Genomic DNA, 22,474 nt, shown 5'->3' with positions numbered 1-22,474 from the left:
GTGTGAGCAACAAGCACAGCAACACCGCTAAACTCACAGTGTGAGCAACAAGCACAGAGACGCAGATACACTCACAGTGTGAGCAACAAGCACAGCAACACCGCTAAACTCACAGTGTGAGCAACAAGCACAGAGACGCAGATACACTCACAGTGTGAGCAACAAGCACAGCGACACTGCTAAACTCACAGTGTGAGCAACAAGCACAGCAACGCAGATAAACTCACAGTGTGAGCAACAAGCACAGCAACACCGCTAAACTCACAGTGTGAGCAACAAGCACAACAACACCACTAAACTGACAGTGTGAGCAACCAGCACAGAGACACAGATACACTTTGCCTTTTAGCCACAGAGGCACTCATACTGAAAGAAGTAGAGGCACACAGTAATACTATGAGCTGTATTAACAGACACAACTGCTATGAGCTATAGAAACTGAAACTGCTCCAATAGAGACACACAGATAATGTGGCTGTGTTAGCACTGATGGCCACCTCATCTTGGGGCGACATGGCTCAGGCAGTAAGAGCAGTTGTCTGGCAGTCGGAGGGTTGCCGGTTCGATCCCCCACCCGGGCTGTGTCGAAGTGTCCCTGAGCAAGACACCTAACCCCCAAATGCTCCTGACGAGCTGGTCGGCGCCTTGCATGGCAGCCAATTGCCGTTGGTGTGTGTATGAATGGGTGAGAAGCATCAATTGTACAGCGCTTTGGATAAAGGCGCTATATAAATGCCAACCATTTACCATCTTCAATCTGGTGAGCTCTGAGTTTCATGTACACATTCTCTGTAGTAAGATTGCCTTCAACTGGCAAATCTTCAACTGTCAAGGACTTTGTCAAACATTTCCAACCAGTTCTGTGGAAATTTTAAAGAGGGACTTCTGCTGACTGACAAATTAATAACATTGCAACATTTTTCCCAGGAGCCTGTTCCACAAAGCAGGATAACTGCACAAAGAAAAACCCAGAACTCTTTTTACTTCAGTACCTATTACAAATTTGGGGGCGGTCTGGGTTTTACTCATTGCAGGATTTCAGCTCAGTCATCCCCTTTGGGGAACAGGCCCCAGGGCTACGGAGTTAGCTGGCTAACTACACTGACGACAATCTGGAACAGCTTCTTTTTTACTTCAGTCCATGTTCCAGATTTGGGAGGGTTCTTGGTTTCACTCAGTGCAGTTATTTAGATAACTCTGTAATCCTCCTTTGTGATTCATTTGTGCGCACCACTGTGTTTGCCCTTATTTGGGCAAAGTCACTGCTGGCAACCTTAACTGTTTGTGATGTCATTTTGGAACGTTCAGGAAGTGGTAATTCCATTAGCCGTGGGCTAAAATCTGCTGCCTGGGGGAGTTTGAGCGAGAGACTCCATTTTAAAGGACCTCAGTCGCGGCGCGGTTTGGAGTGAAGTCTCTTTTTTTCCTGCCGTCCATATCTCTCTCAAAGCTTTTTATTAATCCCCCCGGTTTGCACAGCAGTGACCAGCTTCGTCACAGTGCAGAACAGACAGAAACATCATTATAGTGAGTTACAGAGACGGCCCCAGTGCGGACCACGACGTAAACAGATATAGAGGAAAGGGGGAAAATGCAGGTCACATACTGTACTGAAGAGAATCCAGGCCACAGGAAAAAATGAAGTACTAAAGCCATGTTTTACAGGAATGCGCAGCGTGAAATTTTAGGCCGGTCACGTTTGGAATTGGGAAGAGCGACTGCCTGCGGGGGGAATGGCGGGGTTAGGCCTGTTTGGGCTATCGGCTGGCAGAACCTGGTGACGGACAGGCGGCATTCCAGGCCAAGGGCCAAGGCCACGCTGCATTGCTTTCCAGTTTCACACAAAAAACCAGAGAGAAAAAAAACACACACGCCATGTTTAAACACACAGAGAGAGTATTTGGAGTATATACAGTATTTAGAGATGAGAGACAGAAAAAGAGAGGGAGCAAGAGAGAGAGAGAGATAAATAAATAATTTTTGTGACACTGCAACTATACATCACAGGCCATTTAATAGAGATCAAACAAAACCAAAAACCAGAAACTTACAAATAGAAACCAAGCAGCCAACAGAAGACCTAACACAAAAAAAGGACAAAAAATAAATAAATGGGAAAAAAGAAAGAGAGCAACAGAGAGAGAGAGAGAGAGAGAGAGAGAGAGAGAGAGAGAGAGAGAGAGAGAGAGAGAGAGAGAGAGAGAGAGAGAGCGCAGCAATGACTCCCCATGGCACACTTCATACTCAGGGCGGTGTTAAAACATTGGCAGGCAGCGGGTGCTTCAAAACTGAAATGGACTCTCCCGCACCGAGCTAACGAGCTAATGCAATAATAAAGCAAATCCTGCACAGCTGCTTTCCTTCAGACACGGTCCTGCTCGCTCTCTCTCTGCCTCTGTTCTCTCTCCCTCTCTCCCTCTCTCCCTTTCTATGCCTCTATCTCTGTTTCTAGCCAACAACACACATTCTCTTTTCTCCAAAAGTATACACACTCTTTGTGTCATATACTCTCAGAAATAAAGTGACAGTGTAGGTACATTTTTGTTCTTCAAGGTAAAAATTTCCCAAATGTACCCTGAAAATATAGTCATGTTGTTTTTTGGTACAAATTAGTATGTTTCCCTAACAGTACAAATTAGGGTACTGCCCCAGCAATAAACATTTGTACCTCTTCGTACTGTTTTGAGAGTGAAGGGGAGTTTTTCTATATCACAGCAATTTAGAAAGTTCCAAAAATCTTTTCTTTTTTTTTTACCGTAGGCTCTGACTCTTTTGAGCACAGCCTGGCCTGTCCTGGCAGCCAGGTCTGTCAATGTCTCCCGGTCTCAGTGGATCAGTGTGCTCAACAGGCTGCTCTTTGACAATTATAAAGATTTTTACGTTTGAATATTGAATGATGAGATGAGGGGACAGTTTTTCCCATTTCAATATTTACCAATGGAGTTTCATTTCACTTGTCAAGCAAACAGTAACTTAAAAGAAAACTTTTTTTTAAGGATTTTAAGTTTCATTTAAAAAAATGTAAGTCTCATTACAATTCTACAACACAAGACAGTTTTTTTTTGCAGTGCATTGTCTTTTTTTACATCTTTTATGTCCCCTGATTTTTCCCTCCATTTGGAAACCCAAATCACATCCGTAGGCCTGTCACATTACTGCAACATCCTCAGACAGTACAACACAGCACGTGTTCTCTTCCGAAAGCCACAGGCAGCTGCTGAATACTGTCCCTCTGTGGCTCCCCAGCTGGGCTGCACAGCCATCACAGTCAAACGGGTCAAACAGGTGCGCAAAACTACTCTCATTTCCTGATTGGCCAGGATGAGTGCCATTCAATGATTGTGTCCAATGAGGAACGGATATCGCTGAATAACTGAAACCCTCCCTCCCTTGGTGATGCCAAATCTGCACTGTCCTGAGGCAATGCAAGCTGATTGATTTTGCCTGGTGTACTTGAGCCAAACAAGAGGACCAGCACTTGTTGACAGTATGTCATAGGTTACAATACACCAGACAAGCTCAGTAAAGCAGAGAAAAGTATTTGAATCCAACGCAATTAAGTATTTGACCCAGGTCTTGACTGGATTCTGAACCAAAGCCGTAATCCCATGTCAGAACATATGTTAGGCTATTTAAATGAGGGAGTGATCACAGAAAATGTAATCCCTCATCCAGTGGGTTGGATAGAAAGTTCTGGATTGGACTCACACTCTTTGCTGTGTGTCAGCATGTTACAGTCTACCATGCAGAACCATTTCAGGCTTCAAAGACGGACTTGCCACCCTGTTCCCCATAAAAGATAACAATTGTGACAATTCAATCTGGCCAAGCCTACAAAATTTGCAATAAGCAAAAATGTGTAATTCTCTGGTTGATTTTGCCATGATTTCAATGTACCACATTTTGATCAGCATACCAGTGGAAGTAACCTACCAGACCAGACCAACTGATGGTGTGACAATACTGCATGATCCAGCAAGGCCAGTGGAATCTGGTATTTATAACCAGGTATTTTAAGACCCATTCAGACCAAAGATTTACAAAGTGATAAGCCACAACTTTTTGCAACATTCTAAACCTTTCCACCTGCGATTATGACAAGACATCTAGACAAAGACATTTAGAGGCTTCAGTTCTGAGACGGGTAGTTCACACTGCTACAACTCTTCTCCCCTGCTGAAAAAAAAACAGATGAAGCAGTTGGCAGCTGGTAATTTCAAGATGGTCATAGCGGGATTTGACACCAGGGTCTGTAACATTCTAAAGCGGTTTTCATCACGTTGCGAATCTTTGGTCTGAACTGGGCTTGAGTAACTCACTGTATTTTATATGTTAGTGTGTTATTACTAAGCAGTTTGGTATTTCCTGCTCGAATGGCACGGTCTGAAGGACAGCATTGTGTTTTGCAGATAGTGTACAGCTGTTCTGAATCGTAGTTGATAATGTGCCACCATGTTACTGTAGGCAGTGTTTATTCGCTGTGTTTCTCAGTCAGTTCAGAGGCAATACACAGTGGGACACACAGGCAGTGCACTCCGAGGACAGACATTTGTTTATCATTAAATATTCAGGGCATCCTCGGCTTCCCACCAAAAAAAAAGTACATCTCTATAGGACTAAATATTTAATGGCTCATATTTCCCAGGAAAACAAAACAGCTCTGATGAAGAGGGCAGCTCAGAGACCCAGTTCATCAGTCAGACCACTGCTTTCACAGCTCACTGGGGTCTCAGATCCAACTCTCCTGAGTCTCATATCCAACTCTCCTGAGTCTCAAACCAAACTCCCCTGAGTCTCAGATCCAACTCTCCAGAATCTCAGATCCAACTCTCCAGAATCTCAGATCCAACTCCCCTGAGTCTCAGATCCAACTCTCCAGAATCTCAGATCCAACTCTCCTGAGTCTCAAACCAAACTCCCCTGAGACTCAGATCCAAGTCTCCTGAATCTCAGATCCAACTCTCCTGAGTCTCAAACCAAACTCCCCTGAGTCTCAGATCCAACTCTCCAGAATCTCAGATCCAACTCTCCTGAATCTCAGTCCCAACAACTTGAATCCAAGATGAATCCGACAGTGAGACTCCCCCACGTCCCCCCACTCCCCCCAACTTTCTGTAGCAGAACAGTATTAATGTGTAATGTGCGACCAAGGGTTCAATGAAAGTTACAAAAAAAACACCAGGGGAAAAAAACACAACTTGAAACTATGATACCAGTTTGGGCAGAAATGTGAATCATTTTTGAAGTGAAAGCATCAGCTCGCATGCCTGGTCGAGCTGCAGAGGCAGTTCTGAGCTGCGCAGCTGCTCCACACAAACAGGGGGGTCACTGCAGTAACTGCAGATTACATTACAGTACCCAAAATGACTTACTGTTGATTAGACTAAGAAAGGACAATTCCCCCTGGAGCAATGTGGGGTTAAGCGCCTGGCGCAAGGGCCCAACAGCTGCATGGATCATATTGTGCCTACAGAGGAGCTTAAACTACAGCACCAATTTTCCGGTCCCAGTCAAGCACCTTAGGCACTAGGCTACAGGCTGCCCACAAGTGAGGCAGCAGTGCTGCTATTCCTGGGAAAAACACAAAGGAGGCTCATGCATCAGAGAGGTCATGGGAAAGTAGCGAGAGAGGGCAAACAAGGCTGGGCCCACAGATATGTCCCTTTCACCACAACCACCTCTTCCTCCGGGTCTGACGGCCATTAAAAATCAAGCTGAGCTTTTCCTGGTGAGATTGAGCAGCTCAAGATCACACACACACAAGCGTGCATGGACACACACACAAGTGCATGCATGCCCACACACACACACATGCATGCACACACACATACATACACACGCATGCTCACACACATACACACATTCAGACACACACACGTTCAATAGAGAGACAAACCTATGCACTTGGAAGTCGTTTTGGATTAAAAGTGTCTGCCAAATGACAAAAATATAATGTAAAATGTTCAAACACACATACATGCACATGCATGCTCACACACATACACACATGTTCAAACACACATACATGCAGCAAAATATGTCCACCTACAAATTTCAACAGCTCAAAGTAACCACAAAGTTCCAACAGCTGGCATTAGCAGACGGTCACATGGCTCAGTCAATGCAGATACTTCCTGTCATGCTCTCAGTACTTCCTGTGCACTTCCTGTTTTACTCAGAGGTTATTGTTTCAGAGAAAGTAACACTGCATTAACTAGTGTTATTTCCTGTTGTTCCAGAGGCAGGTGCCACACACCTTTTGCACAGAATTCCTTGCACCCTGGGCCTTCTGTGACAGAGGTCAGTAATTACTGTATGTATGCTTCGGGGCAGCCTATAGCCTTGTGGCTAAGGTGCTTGACTGGGACCCGGAAGATTGGTGGCTGAAGCTCCAGCGTAGCCACAGTAAGACCAGTGTAGCTGTTTGGCCTTGAGCAAGGCCCTTAACTGCATGTTTCTCCAGGGGGGATTGTCCCGTGCTGAGTCTAATCAACTGTAAGTCACAACAGGTCTGACACTACTGTTCATATTCATCAATTGAGTGCACTTTTTTACATTACATTACATTAATGGCATTTGGAAGATGCTCTTATCCAGAGCGACGTACAACAAAGTGCATACCCATAACCCTTCTCTTTCTCATACACTGTAGGGTCCTCTAAATAAGAGTGGCTGAGAAATTAAGTAAATGCTCAAAGATACAGTATATCTACCATGTCACCATATACATATAAGCCCCCAAAAGACAACACCTTTACTTTTGTTTAAATAGATGTCATTCCCAGGGCTGCCCTTGATACACAAATCTTACTGCATCTTGTATCTTGACACATGCAGTCTATTTGTCTATGAGCCAGCATCGCAGACACAGATTAAAGCTGGGGTCAGTGATTTCTTTGTAGCAAGCCATAAACCAACTGCTCTGGGGAAACAATCTGATATCTGTGACTGTCCCAGGACAGATTTTCAGGGACTTACTGGCCTATCAAAATTGACTGGTCACAGCAATGTCGAACCAGGGTGGGTGACGAAGAGGAGGGGGTGGGCTGTTTACCTTCAAAATCTTTCTTCTTCTGCCCAGATTCTGCTCATGCTGAAAGATCACCTACCCCAGCTTTAAGCCTTGTCCAAGACTTAATTCAAATTTGAATGGAGATTCTCCATACAAAACTCAATTTTGGTCCAAGACAAAGTTTAATCTGTGTCTGTGGAACTGGCCGTATGAGTTGTCCATGTGCTCTGCCATTTTTGCAGCTAGAACAGCTTCTGAAGCAGTTCAGGTTTAGCTCTTTGACTTATACGGCAATCAAACCAGCAACTCCATACTGCCTGCAAGAGCTAGAGCAACCCAACCAGCAACACCACACTGCCTGCAACAGCTAGAGACCAAATTACAAAAATGCTAGAGAGACAACAGCCATTAATGCTATATTTTGTCAGCATGTGATGGGGTTTGCACTTTTTGAAGGTATCTTTAATAATTCCAATACATCACACAAGCACAGGAGAAAAATACTTTTTAAAGAAATTGAATCTAAAGCAGTCATGTATTTGCCCCAGGTCTGGTATGTACAGCATGCTCTGGTGAATGTAGTGGCCTAAACACCAAAGTCCCCAGGCTGCGGAACCGGTCACGCTCTTATGTAAGCTCCAGGAAGTGCTGTCACTTCCTGTCTGTGAACATAAGTTCACGGATGTCCCTGAAATCTGCTACCAGTTGATGAGCACACACAGCAATTAGGGCTGCAGCTAAACCACAGCGCTCATTCCAATCTACGCACGCACATACAATGTACACACACACACAAGCTGTTGTAGTGATGCATTTCTCCATTGCCCAACTGCCTCAGTGGTAAAATGGGGACATAGAGGACTGTTATTTTCCTTCTCTGTGACCAATGACCATCAGGCTTTGGAGAATAAGAGACAGAAAAAGCTATGGCATCGCCCCCCCATGTTTCCACCCCACCCCCCTCTGACGTGCAGAAACAAGGATCAGCTGACCAGAGACTCTCAGGCAAACCGCTGTTTTGTAAAGAGGGTTTTTTTACTGACGTGTCATCTGCTGCTCTCAGATTCCAGAGTGAGGTTCTGTGGTTTCACAGTGCACTGTGGGATTGCGCTGGGGGAGGGTGAGTGCTACATGACAGAACTCTCAGAAGGCTGAAACTCAACCTGAAGCCCCATAACTGATGGAAATTAACTGATGGGGTTGTTTCCAGAGGGAAGAAAAATGTTGGGGGGCAAGATTCCACCGGAGCTCAGGTTTTTCATGACAACCGGTCTGAAGGCATGCTGAGGGGTGTGTGTGTTGGTGTGTGCTTTCTCAGAAAATAGCCATTACTTCCTCACCCTGATTCAGTCATCTCTTCATTATCCGAAACTGCCAATCATTCCTCTCCCTTCCCCCGTCTCTCCCTCGCTCTCACACATATGTGTGTATGTGTATGTGGACAGAACAGTAACTTCAGTCAAACTTGCACAGCTGTTTTTTAAATGCATAATGCTACACCGCTGTCCGCATATATATCTCAGAAGACCCTGTGAGCACTGTGATATCATTCTCAGTTGAAGAAGCGCTTCCTGTGGAACAAAAGCTGCTGTGTGCTCGCAAGCGCAAAGTGGCCTTGAGCACATCTCGTACATTTCCTGTTATGCCCTTTTGATTTTAAACTGGCTTTATGCGGCGTCAGTAACCGATGTTCAGGCCACAGCGCGTTGTCTACGTACACGTTTCCGTTCACAGCCACTGAAGCGATGGCCCAGTGGAACTAGCTGACTGTCGGAGTGATGGTGTGACAGTTTGCTTTGTTGATTCCTTAATTGATTGATTGGTCGTGTGACTTATTTATCTCGTACTGACGGTGAGATTCCTGGCTGCCCCGTGTATCCAGGGTCACGGCGCTGTCAACTCCATGATATTTGCCAGAAGTGTTCCCAACTTCGCGGGGTTCTGCGTACGTGGAGGCTGAAGTCATGCCCTAAAATAAACGCTCCGCTCTGGCACAAAAACGCAGAGATTAGATAAAGGAACGAGGGGCCGCACCGTAACGGTACGGATTTTACGAGCCATCGGCAGGTCGTGAAAGCAAAGAGCGTCAAACAGCAGAAGGCAGAATACAGCCCATTTACCGGCCGTTGTCATGTATTCATGAAACCTTCATAATCACAGGCATTACGTCTGGTTAATATGTGGGGTGATTTGCTAAACATCAGACACAATGCAAGAACACTGAATAATTAAACAGAGAGGCCAAACTAATCGCCCTGGTCGCATCCCATCCCCAGTGGTTGTGAGGTCAGTGCATGAGGTCACCCAAACGGGTACGGGGTTATAACCCTCCCCCCTCCCGGTTCTAACCATGACGTAACATAATGACGAGAACAGGCCATTCAGCCCAGCAATACCCGCCTTTAAAGTGTCATGCTTAGTTTACCCGGAAGCTAGATAGTATCTAGGTCTTGAAAACCTCCAGAATTTATCAGAAATAAAGGTACAAAAACTGCCTAAAAAGGTACAAATGCTTGTACAAAAGCAGGGGCAGTATCCTATAGGTGCATAAAATTGTAGCCAGCCAGAAATATATAACACCTTCTTATAATGTACCTTTTTTGCTCGGAAAACATACTCATTTGTACCCAAAGAGAGCATTGCTGTACTTTCAGCATACCTTGGGGACATTTGTTCCATAAAGCACAGATATGTACCTCCACTGTCACTTTATTTCTGAGCGTGCACATACTGTAAGAGCTCGACAGCATGGGGCCGGCGCTGAAGCCTGGTACCTCTCCTGGGTTTGGGCCGGACTCCCAGGCCTCCGTCCCGCTCCTGCTTCTCCTCCCGCTCCTCCCACCTCCTCACTTGCTCCTGCCGCATCTTCAGGAACAGGGTCTTCTTCTGCTCCTCGTTCAGGGCCTCCAGCACGTCCGGGTCGATGTACATGTCCTTCAGGATCTGCTGCAGCATGTTGAGGGTTTCCGGGGGTCCGGTGCGGTGCGGTGGGGGGTGTGTGTGTGAGCACAGGGGCCTCCGAGTTCCTCCTAACGGCCTCTACCACCGCCTCTCACGAAGAAGTTCTTCGGAGGAAGTTTTGACTTGTCAAGTAAAGAAAGAGAGCAAGGGAGAGAGGGGGGGGGAGGGAGAGGGGGAGGGAGGTTCCGGACCCAGACAAAAGCTCCCTCTATCTCCGCTCCGTACCCACGGTCATGTGCCCCCCTAAACTGGACCTCCACACACGCCGGCTGTCAGCTGGAAATGTACAGTCCTGCGGGGGGGAGGAAACAAATGACATCGGTTTCAACATGTTGTTAGAGGTTACTCTCAGTGTGTCTCACTCACTCCTTTAAACTTCTCTACTACTAGCTTGCTATCCCCTGTCTCAGAGAGCATAAGGCATGGTATATAAGTACATAGGTCATGGATGTTGGAAAAAAAGAGGTAACATTTATTGTTACACAGACAAATAGACACATACAGACACATATACATAAGCACACACACGTATAAGTTATGGATGAGGTTGAGGTTTTTAAAATGGGGATCGACTGTCCATCACCCCCATCCCTCTCTACACTCTCAGAAATAAAGTGACAGAGGAGGTACATATTTCTCCTTTGAGGTTGAAAATCCCAAATTCCCAAATGTACCCTGTAAGTACAGTGTTTCTGAGAGCGCATAAGTGAGCAAGGCTCTCTTTAAGTGATCGTCCTGTTCCTCTCTGAGTAACGAACACATCTCATGTCCCATGCCAGCACTCCAAAACGACACAGCAGCCAGCCTTTTAACTTGAATTACTTCGACATGTTAGTCATTTAGCAGACGCTTTTTATCCAAAGCGACTTACAAGTGCATAAATTCTTCAACAAGTGAAAAGCATCAAATCCATAAACAGCAGGCAGAGGAGACAAACTTAGGAACATTGGAATCAAACAACTCCTTTTTCCTTTCCGCTAAAAATACTACAGTCAGACAGAATCTGCAGTCACAATGACAGAGCCACTGAAAGACAAAGGCATCTTCACACCGACCCTGTTATAGTACAGGCACTGATGGTTAACTGCAGAGATTTTTGGGCTGGCTAATATCATGGAAGAGAAGGAAAGGGGGAGAAAGAGTTGTGATGAATAGAGAGTACTCACATGGGCAGAGGAAGGGTAGTCCACAGCAAGAATGGACTCTCCTCGTCCTGGAGTTTGAGCCCAGACGATTCTGTGTGCTTCTTTCTGTACAAGACTTGTCTGATGACATCACAGCATTCCGCGGTCTGTCTGTTTCTCTCCCTCCCTCTCTCCCTCTCTCTCTCTCTCTTGCCCTTCCTCTTTCACCCTACCTTATTCACTTTCGTTCCTCTGACTTTCTTACTCATTCACTTTCCCCCCTCCCACTCACTGATTATCTCTCTTTTTCTTTCTCTCTCCCTCGCTCACAGAGCAGCGACTGTGTTCAGGAAACAGTCCACAGCTGCCACAGCTGAAAAAGAAATTCCTGCATCCTGTTGAATACAGAGAGACAGAGAGAGAGGGGTAGAGAAAGAGAAACAGAGAGAGAGAGTAGAGAGATTTTTTTTTTTCATGTACCCTTTATTTAAACATTGCAATGAGTATTCACAGAAATAATTACATAATTTCCTTCAAACCATAACAATGTTCCTAAAAGAGTTTAAAAAGATTAAAAACACCAAAGACATACTCATAAAACATGACTATAAACCAATCAAACCAGCAAGACAAAGATAAAGCAATAATTCAATAAACAAGGAAATGCACAATAAAACCAACCAGAGTACATTGAGAGAGAGAGAGAGAGAGAGAGAGAGAGAGAGAGAGAGAGAGAGAGAGAGAGATGGGAAAACCATTATAGATGTAAGCGTGTGTACAGTTTTCCCAAAGTGAGAAAGTAAATAAGCGCAGGAATCGCGGAATCTGGGCCAAACTTGTTGATGTTTTCCTGGACTTGAGGAGCTGCGGGCACGAGGGTTACAGCCCAAAGCCAGCTGTTCTTGCGTCTTCATCGTCACTCTTCCCAAGAGCTGCGTCTGTTTCAGCATACAACGAGGCCCCAGTTCCCCCAAGCAGTAACGCTCCTGTCCCTCTATGTTTAACAGCTCCTGTTTCCCCAACCCACAATGACCATGGAAAGCTCCCTGAAGCTATACTTTTTTATTCTTCTTTTCCATACCAAACTGCCCCTTTTCCACAAAAATGTAGGCTACTTCTGTATCCCCGGTCCTCGAATCCACACTGTAATTTCTCCCCAAAGTCAAATTGTCCGTTTGCCTTACAATGTGTATGTTCCTGATATTAACTATTCCGTAGGCCTATTTAGCTATAAAATCAAAGTAAAAGAAACTCGTGGATGCTTGATGGGAAATCAGTAAAACCTCCAGTCGGGTTATCTGGAGTTCAGGTGCGATTCTCTTATGTGAGTGACTACCGCCCTCTGGTGGCAACGTGTAAAAGCGCTGGGAATAAGAAAAAAAATCTCTTGAAGGAAATGTGCGTTGAATTTGCATTGAATGTGCATTGAACGTGGACTACCGCTGTGTCTCGTAGATTCCTTGTCCCTGTTACAGGTGAGATTTCACGTTTCCCCCCTTTTACTCAGCTAACGCTTAAGGGAAGCCAGTGTAAAATAACTTCACATTCCTGCCACCATATCTGGCTGGAGAGACATTATACAGCCTCAATGACCCAAATATTAACATTGCTAAACCAGACTTCTGTCTGGTGGAGAGAAAAAAGGTAGAATTTATTGTCTTACACACACACACACACACACACACACACACACACACACACACACACAATTTGTATTCTGTTTATATGTTTATTTAATGTCAATTTTTCTGGCAATATGGCAATATGTTTGTATGTACTTATTACATGAAATAATATATATACTCATTTGCATTTGAATTGGAAAAGAGGTGAAACAGAAACCCTGCATTATGACAGGCGAGTAATCCGGAAGGACCCCCCACCCTAAACACAGTCATTCCGCACCCCCTGCCCCCTCAGGGCTGCTCCGGGGCAGACAGGAAGAGGAAGTGGGGAGGGACAGGATGTGGGCTGTTTCCAGGCTGCCGACTGCGGCGGTATTTAACGGCCCAGTGGGGCCTATCCGTGGCCTTGGCAGCGGCCCCCTCCTTCCCCCCGAGCGACTTCCTGCCAACAGCGGCAGCCCGGATACCAACATGCTAATGGGGCCGTGGCTACCGCCAATGGAAGCAAGGTCAGTGCTGATCACCCCTCTCTCTCCCCCACTCTCTCTTTCCCCCTCACTCATTCTGTTCATCTCTCTCTCTCACTCTCTCCCCCTCTAGCTCTCTCTCCCCCTCCATCTCTCTCTCTCCCCCCTCACTCTCTCTCCCTCTCTCTCTCTCTCTCTCTCTCTCTCTCTCTCCCCCCCTCTCTCTCTCTCTCTCTCTCTCTCTAGGGAACAGCTGCCCCATACAGAGTAAAACTCCTGGTTGTGAAGCTGATCACATTATTTACATATTCACACATTTACATGCATGAACATGTTTACCCACAGTTACAGCATGCATGCACACAAACACACATCTATCTACCCACAACACACACTGAACACTACACACTATACACTGCACACATATGCAGAATATGCAGAATACACCCACCTTTATGATATTCTCTCTGCATATTGAGAATATTGGTCAGATGAATCAATCTGTAATGTGACTTTATGGTATTGCTTGAGGAATCTCTATGGCACAAGTAGTACATAGTTGCCTTTTGTAGCTTCACAGAGCTATCCCAAGCAGTGGACACCATGGCTTAAGCTACTGGCTAATCATGACATGCTTTGTGCCATGTTTTTTTTTGGATTCAAATACTTTTCTATGCTTCACCTAGTGGCTATGGTGCTTGACTGGGCTCTTAACCCCACATTGCTGCAGGATGGATTGGCCCCTGCTTAGTCTAATCAACTGTCAGTCACTTTGGATAAAAATGTCTAGTAAATAGCTATAATAATAATAATAATAATAATAATAATAATAATAATAATAATAATAATACTGAGCTTGTCTGGTGTATTGTAACATAAACAATTCTCTCCAAAATTGTTAAATACCAGGCAAGATCAATTGAGCACAGAAAAGTATTTGAATCCAAAACAATTACATACATTTGACCCAGTTCTGTGTGATAGAATGACACCATGTAACATGACACTTGTATTTCACAAGAAAGTGGACACAAGCCAGGCTTAGGGAATGTAAGTGGAAAACAGTCCTACAGTATTGTGTCAGAGCCTCACACTAATGCTGTATGATTTCAGCCCTGGTCCATGAGAAACCCATGTCATGATGGACAACAACAGGGCCATGCTCCTCCTCATGCAGAGAAACACAACCTGAACTTAATTACAAGGTATTCAGATATGAAAAATGTATGAATTATTACAAAATCAGAGTAGGCTTTCTTTCAGGTTATTTTTATTACTAAAAATGACATACAAAATCACAAAAAAAAGTGGTATAACTGGAGTAAAAATGTGTTAATAATTTTTTTCAATTTCTATTTTTATTTAGATTTTTTAAGTTTAGGCCTTTGTGTCATTTTTATATGAAAACTACATCAAATGGGACCCTATGCATAAAAACGTGGTGTGGTTTGTACATGGTGAGACCACATTTATAGAAATAGCCTTCAAGAAAAGCTGAGAATCTGCACTTTAACCGCATGTGAATTGTTTGATTGGAAATCTGAAGTTATGGGGAGCGTCGGTGCACAGCCATTTTCAGATCTCTCCAGAGATGTTCAATCGGATTCAAGTCTGGGCTCTGGCTGGGCCACTCAAGGACATTCACAGAGTTGTCCTGAAGCCACTCCTTTGATATCTTGGCTGTGTGCTTAGGGTCGTTGTCCTGCTGAAAGATGAACCGTCGCCCCAGTCTGAGGTCAAGAGCGCTCTGGAGCAGGTTTTCATCCAGGATGTCTCTGTACATTGCTGCATTCATCTTTCCCTGACTAGTCTCCCAGTTCCTGCCGCTGAAAAACATCCCCACAGCATGATGCTGCCACCACCATGCTTCACTGGAGGGATGGTATTGGCCAGGTGATGAGCAGTGCCTGGTTTCCTCCAAACATGATGCCTGGCATTCACGCCAAAGAGTTCAATCTTTGTCTCATCAGACCAGATAATTTTGTTTCTCATGGTCTGAGAGTCCTTCAGGTGCCTTTTGGCAAACTCCAGGTGGGCTGCCATGTGCCTTTTACTAAGGAGTGGCTTCCGTCTGGCCACTCTACCATACAGGCCTGATTGGTGGATTGCTGCAGAGATGGTTGTCCTTCTAGAAGGTTCTCCCCTCTCCACAGAGGAATGCTGGAGCTCTGACAGAGTGACCATCGGGTTCTTGGTCACCTCCCTGACTAAGGCCCTTCTTCCCCGATTGCTCAGTTTAGACGGGCAGCCATCATCCTTCATGGCAAAGGCTGTGAATACTTATGTACATGTGATTTCTTAGTTTTTTATTTTAAATAAAAAATCTCAAAAAAACTTTTTTCACATTGTCATTATGGGGTATTGTGTGTAGAATTTGGAGGAAAAAAATTAATTTAATCAATTTTGGAATAAGGCTGTAACATAACAAAATGTGGAAAAAGTGAAGCGCTGTGAATACTTTCCGGATGCACTGAGCCTAGGGTTATCCCTGGGAATATATACAGTTTGATAGCATTTTTGTATGATGTAGATGTTTGTGGACAGTTCATTTCTGAGGTAAAACAATTCACACTAAATGATAACTGTGTTTGTTAGCGTCTGCTAGTGTTTTTATGTCGAAGGCTTTCACAGATATAGCAGGTATATCTGGTGTCACCATTGGCCGTCTTGGATTTTGAATGCAAATAAAGAAAATTAAAAACGATGACATTCAAATTCAAATGGCAATCCTCTTCAATAACTGGTTGTGAGGTTAATGACATCAAATGCTTATCAAAAATAGCCTTGAATTGTCTCTCCATTTGTGGACACCACACACGAATATATCATGTAATTTATATATTTCTGAAAGACAATAAATTAATGACGGGGATAAAACATCGTGTCCAGTAAGTGATGAATTGTTCTTGAATGTTCCTGCCGGTAGATTCACCGCATTTGACTCGGGCAGCGCGGTTAGCCTGTTATATGCCGGATCAATGGAGGATTCCGTGATCACCACGGACAGCTGCCCGGTGTCGGAGTGACTGGTATTCGATTGCTGCAGCCCCCCTGCACTGTGTGAATCCTTCAGCTCAGAGAGAATCCCCATTCTGGAGGAGTCTTATCCACCGACGCCACACGTGTTTGTAATTAGAAAGCTAGGGATACTGAAGAGGACGCGGGTCTGAAATGGACAGATACCCGTGTGTGATGTGACGATGACATGCGAGATTAACTCTCTCCAGGGCGCATTTGGTCATTGTACATTTGCACGTACTGTATGTAAATTGTTCTGTAACAAATTTGATTGATTAATTTGTTTATTGATTGATTTATTGATCTACCCATGCACAGCATTGGGGGTGCACTACACAGCAGCTGGCCCTCTGGAGAATAAACGCGGCCGGACACTCTAACACACTGATGCAGGGTGTGGCTCTGACACCTACTGACACAGCGAACCAGGAGAAAAATAGTTGGAAAAGTAACATTAAATGGCTATAGCATCTCACATGACTTCTCTTATTTTGAGGCAAAACCATTCAAGTTCTCCACTCCTGGCCAAGCTGATTTAACACTACATGCAGGCATTTACGTTACAGCCATTTAGCAGATACTGTTATCCAGAGCAACTGACACAGATTTTCAATACAAAGCAAAACATACTATGCATTTAAACTGCTGGATAGGTGCTGAAGCAATGCAGGTTCTGTGCCTTACTCAAGAGCACTCTCAGAAATAAAGGTACAGAAAGTGCCGAAAACAGTACAACAATAGCTGGGGCAGCATCCAGTAGATGCATATAATTATACTCCAGCCAGAATTACATAATTAATTAGTTCCTTTTTTTGCATGGAAAACTTACTCATTCACACCCATCATTGTACTTTCAGGGTACATTTGGCAAATTTGATCCCTGAACAACAAAAATGTACCTCCAGTGTCTGAGTTTCAGAGAGTGAACACAGGCAGTGTCCTACCTGGGAATTGAGCTTCTAAACCAAATATTCCCCCATTGTTATACTACACTGCCCACACATACCCGCTCATTATGCTCTCCTGTCTTACTCCCAGAACTCTGCTGCCCCCCTCCCCCTATAAAGCAGGAAGTCAGAGACTGAGCTGGACAGGGATAATTGGCTTAATCGATCCCAGCAGCTGATTGGCTGTAGCTGTGAGTCTCCTCTCCTCGGCCCGGTCCCTTGGGGGCAGTGGGGCTGGTCTGGGAGGCGGGGGGTTAATGGCGGCTCTGCCCCCGTTACGCTCATTCTCTGGGCTGCAGCTCCTGCTGTTTGTGTCATACTTTATGGCTCCTGTTCGCCTGGTCTCAGGTCAGTGCTGGAGAAAAGCTTGCTGTTGCATGTTGAATATTTCGCTGATCTCAGGTCAGTTTGGATATCATGCGGATGCTGGGTGGTTTGGGGGAAATGAAGATGACATGGAGAGTAGGCCCAAAGTATGAATGAGTGCTTGAATACTGTGCATATGTGTGTGTGTGCATGCATGTGTGTGTGTGCGTGTGTGCATATGTGTGTGTGTGCATGTATATGTGTGTGTGTGTATGTGTGCATGTGTGTGTGTATGTGTGCGTGTGCATATGTGTGTGTGCGTGTATGTATGTGTTCGTGTGTGTGTGCATATGTGTGTATGTGTGTGTGCGTGTGAACGTGTGTGTATGTGCGTGTGAGTGTGTGTGTGTGTGCATATGTGTGTGTGTCCATGTGAGTGTGTGCATATGTGTGTGTGTGCATGTGAGTGTGTGTATGTGCGTGTGTGTGTGTGTGCATGTGTGTGCGTGTGTACATATGTGTATGGTATGTGTGTGTGAGTGTGCATATGTGTGTGTGTATGTGTGTATGTGTTCGTGTGCATGTGCATATGTGTGTATGTGTGTGTGTGTGTGTGTTCTTCCACCCCCTCACACCTGATCCCCCATGCTTAGACTTCCCCTCCCCCCTTCCCAGCCTCCCCCACTGCCTGTCTCCAGCGCCAGCCTCATCCCCATTCCAGCCCATCAGTCCCTTTCAGTCTGAGGAAACAAGGCTGTCCAAATGCAAAATTGGCATGACTGCATGCCTTCCAAGACCGCCGAGAAGGGCTTAAATCAGTTTCTCTCAAATCACTGGTGCTGTTGCTCTAAAAAGGCAGACTATTATTATTATTATTATTATTATTATTATTATTATTATTATTATTACCAGATAGTAATAGAAAAATATGAACACATATACTGGCTATGGTGCAATGTACCCTGTGAGTTGATTTAACACAGAATATTTACTGATAAGTAGTATTAATAATAGTACGCTTGTAATACCCTCAGTTATATTCCACATGGTCTACTACTAAATATGATGTAACCTACCGTAAGTGTCTGAACTTGAACACCGATTTAAACTGCTCATTTGAAAGCAACAACTGCTTAAAATCTTTTCCCCGGCGCATGTTTTGCATTGACATTCCAACTCATCTTAAGGGATGGAAACTAGAATATCGCCTAGAGGATAAACGCTGAACGGCCTCAAATTGTGGTCTCACACAATGCATGCCGCTCCGTTTACGACGTCGTTTCGGCGCAGCGTGAAAGAACAGCGCTTGTTTCACGCACGCACGGTACGTAGAGTACCCTCCACGAACAGTCAGCTTGCCACTACTACACACGCCGGCTGGACCTCTCGCTTGCCAAGTGAGGCTTGTGGCAGTTCGTCTGCGTTTGTAGAGGGTGCCGTTGAGAAATCACCAACCACACTGGGACGGCATCCCGGCCAAAAGTCCTGACCTTTTCTTATGCGTGGACGGATAAGGAGGAAATAAATTTACGCTGCACAGCTAACAACTAATGTCTTCGGGGTTGAACATCTATGTGGTACGTATAATTCCCTGACAAATATTAATTATTTCCATCATTGAAAACAAAGCAAGGTTATGCGTTTAATCCTAACCACGCATAATGACATTAATTGTAGTCGGAGTTGTTGGTATAGCGTTTGAAGGCTTTATAGTTGCGTATGCTTCTAGTTTAGACTGATTTGAAGGTGAATAAGGGATTCACGCTTTGCTTTATAAGAACATGAAATCGGCGCAATCAGGACGCCCCTTGGTGCACAACGTACACTGATGATAGCGTCCGGGGTTTGCTGTGGAGTTTTTCTGTTCGGCGTCTGAGACTGTTTGTCATGCAGTGTGCTCGCACAGGGAGGTTTTTCTCTGTTGATTTAGGGGGAAGACAAATTACCAGCCTGATTCAGCGCGACCCGTGCGTTTCCCAATCATGCCGTTGTCATGGTGACAGGACTACGGGCTTCCACTAATGTGACAGCGTCTCGGTTTCTGTCTGCAGATTTTATGGATGATCTTTTTAATTTACACATTAGCATTTTTTACGTTACGTGAGTTACATTTTGCTTTAGCAAGCTTTATTTTCTTTTGGGCTTGTGTTGGCGCTGGTAGTAGAACGAACAGGTGCATCACTGTGAAACTATTCACACCCTCCCCCTCCACACACCCCAAATTTCCACAGTTGAAATCTTGGGCTTCCGAATTCATTCGTATCTTAAATATCACCATTGTCATAGTGCAGCGACCATGAAGCCTTCAGAGCGGGAAAAAAACCATGCTGCAAAAACAAGGCGTTATTACTGCCCATTGTTAGCGATTATGTGGCGACGATGCTCAGTATGCTATTTAATCGAAATAAGGGTGTCAAACGTACCGCGGAAAAACTCAAAAGATGAGGAGACAAGACAAAATGAAGACTAGGCACAAGATGGACCATGCAATAGCATTTCTTTATGTGTGTGTTTTTCTCAAAAGAAAACGTTTCTAAAACAAAGGTTCATGAGCTCAATCACAGTATTTGACCTTGTGGTTGTATGATGGATGGAGGATATGAACGACTTTGCATGCGTTTTTACAGCACATTCCCTCTGATACAGGAGCCGCAAACATAAGGGGGGAAAAAGGAACTTTCTGTGACCAACAAGACTGCCAATCGAAGTGAATGTCAGCTAAGGTAAGTCATTTTCCCACTGTGTGCAGGGTGCACAGGTTGCCCATACACTGCACATCCACAGTCTGCAGGATTTCCTGACCCTTAACCTGGATGTTGTGTGGGTCTGTGTTTAGGTCCTCCATTTTGCCTGAGAGTGTATGGGAGCTGCACTGTCTGATGGTCAGGCTGATGAACGGGGTTAGTAGGTCATGGAGACGCTCAGTGGACCATGGCAGGCAGTGCTGAGCTGACCACTACTGACACACATCACCGTATCCAAGCTCCCCACAGAGAGAGCGAGAAAGAGCGAGAGAGAGGGGGAGATGAGGGAGAGAGAGAAGAAATTTGAGAGGACATCTTTGGAAGGGGTGATGGATTCTGTTTGATTAACCATTCAGTCTTCCCTTCTCTCTGTACATGCACTCTCAGAAATAAAGTAAAGGAGGTACATTTTTGTTCTTCAAGGATCAAATTTCCCCTATGTACCCTGAAAGTACAGTAATGTTCTTTTTTGGTACAAATCAGTACGTTTTCCAAGATATAAGGGTATAAATTTGGCCAGGGGTTCAGTTTTATTATATAGGGCACCGCCCCAGCGACACACATTTGTACCTTTGTAGACAGTTTTCGTACCTTTATTTTTGAGGCTGTGGATACATTTGCCTATAGGATGTTTCTCTAGGCTGACTTACATTTTACACTGCAGACATTTATACAGTTGGAAATGTTACTGAATCAATTGAGGACAAATATTTTGCTTGTGATAAAACAGCAGTGTTCTGCCTGCGATTCAAACATCGGATTTACTGATTACTGACTTTGCTCTTGTACAGTTGCATCATAACAGTGAGATCCCCCAAACTTTACACTGCATGTTATATAAGACCCCGTTCATGACTGACCTAAGAAGACGTGGACCTAGTGACAGAGTGAGGGAATAATGAAACGATACGATATGATCATACTTCATTGCTCAGGAATTTGTCTGTCCCACATAACCACAACAGACAAACATAATGCTACAAAGACATTTACAGGAAATACATCTGAGTAAATGTCTTAAAAAAACATAAAAACATTAAAACGTGAACAAACAAACATAGACCATATACCCCCTAACCTAAATCCGAGGGGTATCTCAGGAAGCAGGATTACTGCATTAGCTGGATAACTGTGCTCAATAAAACCCAGAAAACTTTGGTCCCTGTTCCAGATTTTGGAGGATTCTGGGTTTTCATCGGTACAGTTATCCAGCTAACTCAGTAATCCTGCTTTGTGATACAGTACCCTGTTCTGGGTTTTACTCAGTGCAGTTCTCCAGCTAACTCAGTAATCCTGCTTTGTGATACAGTACCCTTTTCTGGGTTTTACTCTGTGCAGTTATCCAGCTAATTCAGTAATCCTGCTTTGTGAAACAGGGCCCTATTCTTGGTTTTACTCAGTGCAGTTATCCAGCTAACTCAGTAATCCTGATTTGAATTCTTTGTGAAACCAAAGAAAAAAGAACAAAAGCAAACATACAGTACAATTTTTCATTTCAGGAGTTAGCAGGAGATTGACATGTTCTTCTGTAAACTAGACCATTGTATTATTGACTTTATCGTGTGTACGTATGGGTGTTGTAGTCTGTGTAACACTATTGAAACAGTCAGTGACAGGGCGTGGACATTTCGGTTGAAACTGAACGATAACAATGACAGTGAGCCACACATATATGGTATCTCCTTTCAGGGAGCTCAAATTAAATGGGCGGGGCGACTCACCTCAGACGCCACCTGTGTGATGCTCAGCTTCCATTTTGTGGCCGAATCCACACCCCGATGGCACAAAGGGAGGATTTGGCTAGCAAAATGGGGGTTTATTATGACAACTGGATGAAGGTGTCCCAGGACATTTAATGAACACAGACACAGTCAGGAACTTAGATCAACTGCTCACCTGAGAGACTACATTTCCTGGTCTCTGCACCAGGGTCCTGGCACTTCAAATTAAGAGTCAGATACTGTATATTACTGTCTGTGTGTATGTATGCTGTGGGCCTGGGCTTTTATACTGGCATCTCTCATCTTTTCCAGAGATAGGGCCTATTCACTGGCTCAGGACCCTGGCACAGGACTCCAAACGGCACGGCATATTTGGGGGGCCATGACCCTGGAGATGTGCGACCCGGCCCACAAGGCAGATACACCTCTTCCGGAGCCCTCCCACCCTGTGGTGAATGGAGGGGTTGCTGGCTCACATCAGGGGGGAGGGGAGACCGTGGAGGGAGTCCCAGGGCCTGCGGCGGAGGATGATGGGGATAAGAAGAGATG

The 22,474-nt window shown here is 44.8% G+C and overlaps 1 protein-coding gene and 1 long non-coding RNA gene across 4 annotated transcripts in view; one reads left to right on the top strand and one right to left on the bottom strand.

The window, feature by feature from the left end:
• zgc:100829 (uncharacterized protein LOC445149 homolog) overlaps positions 1 to 11,417 on the bottom strand; it is a 30,462-nt gene extending 19,045 nt beyond the window's left edge. Inside the window, exons 1-2 of one of the 3 annotated variants that reach the window (XM_061248808.1) lie at positions 11,140 to 11,417; positions 9,787 to 10,265 (exon numbers count right to left, since the gene is read on the bottom strand). In XM_061248808.1, coding sequence (XP_061104792.1) covers positions 9,787 to 9,967 — 181 coding nt within the window. In that variant the 5' untranslated portion in view covers positions 9,968 to 10,265; positions 11,140 to 11,417. The remainder of the gene's footprint in view (positions 1 to 9,786; positions 10,266 to 11,139) is intronic. The other 2 variants (XM_061248809.1, XM_061248807.1) reach the window with 2 other exon arrangements.
• Positions 11,418 to 18,803: 7,386 nt separating this feature from the next.
• On the top strand, positions 18,804 to 22,400 carry LOC133132280 (uncharacterized). Its single transcript, XR_009709104.1, has 3 exons — positions 18,804 to 19,037; positions 20,107 to 20,183; positions 22,238 to 22,400. It is a non-coding gene; the product is annotated as an uncharacterized LOC133132280 (long non-coding RNA).
• The last annotated feature ends 74 nt before the right edge of the window (positions 22,401 to 22,474 follow it).

The sequence above is a fragment of the Conger conger genome, chromosome 7, assembly GCF_963514075.1.
Source record: "Conger conger chromosome 7, fConCon1.1, whole genome shotgun sequence".
Classification (NCBI taxonomy): Eukaryota; Metazoa; Chordata; class Actinopteri; order Anguilliformes; family Congridae; genus Conger; species Conger conger.
This window is presented reverse-complemented; position numbering and strand designations above follow the sequence as displayed.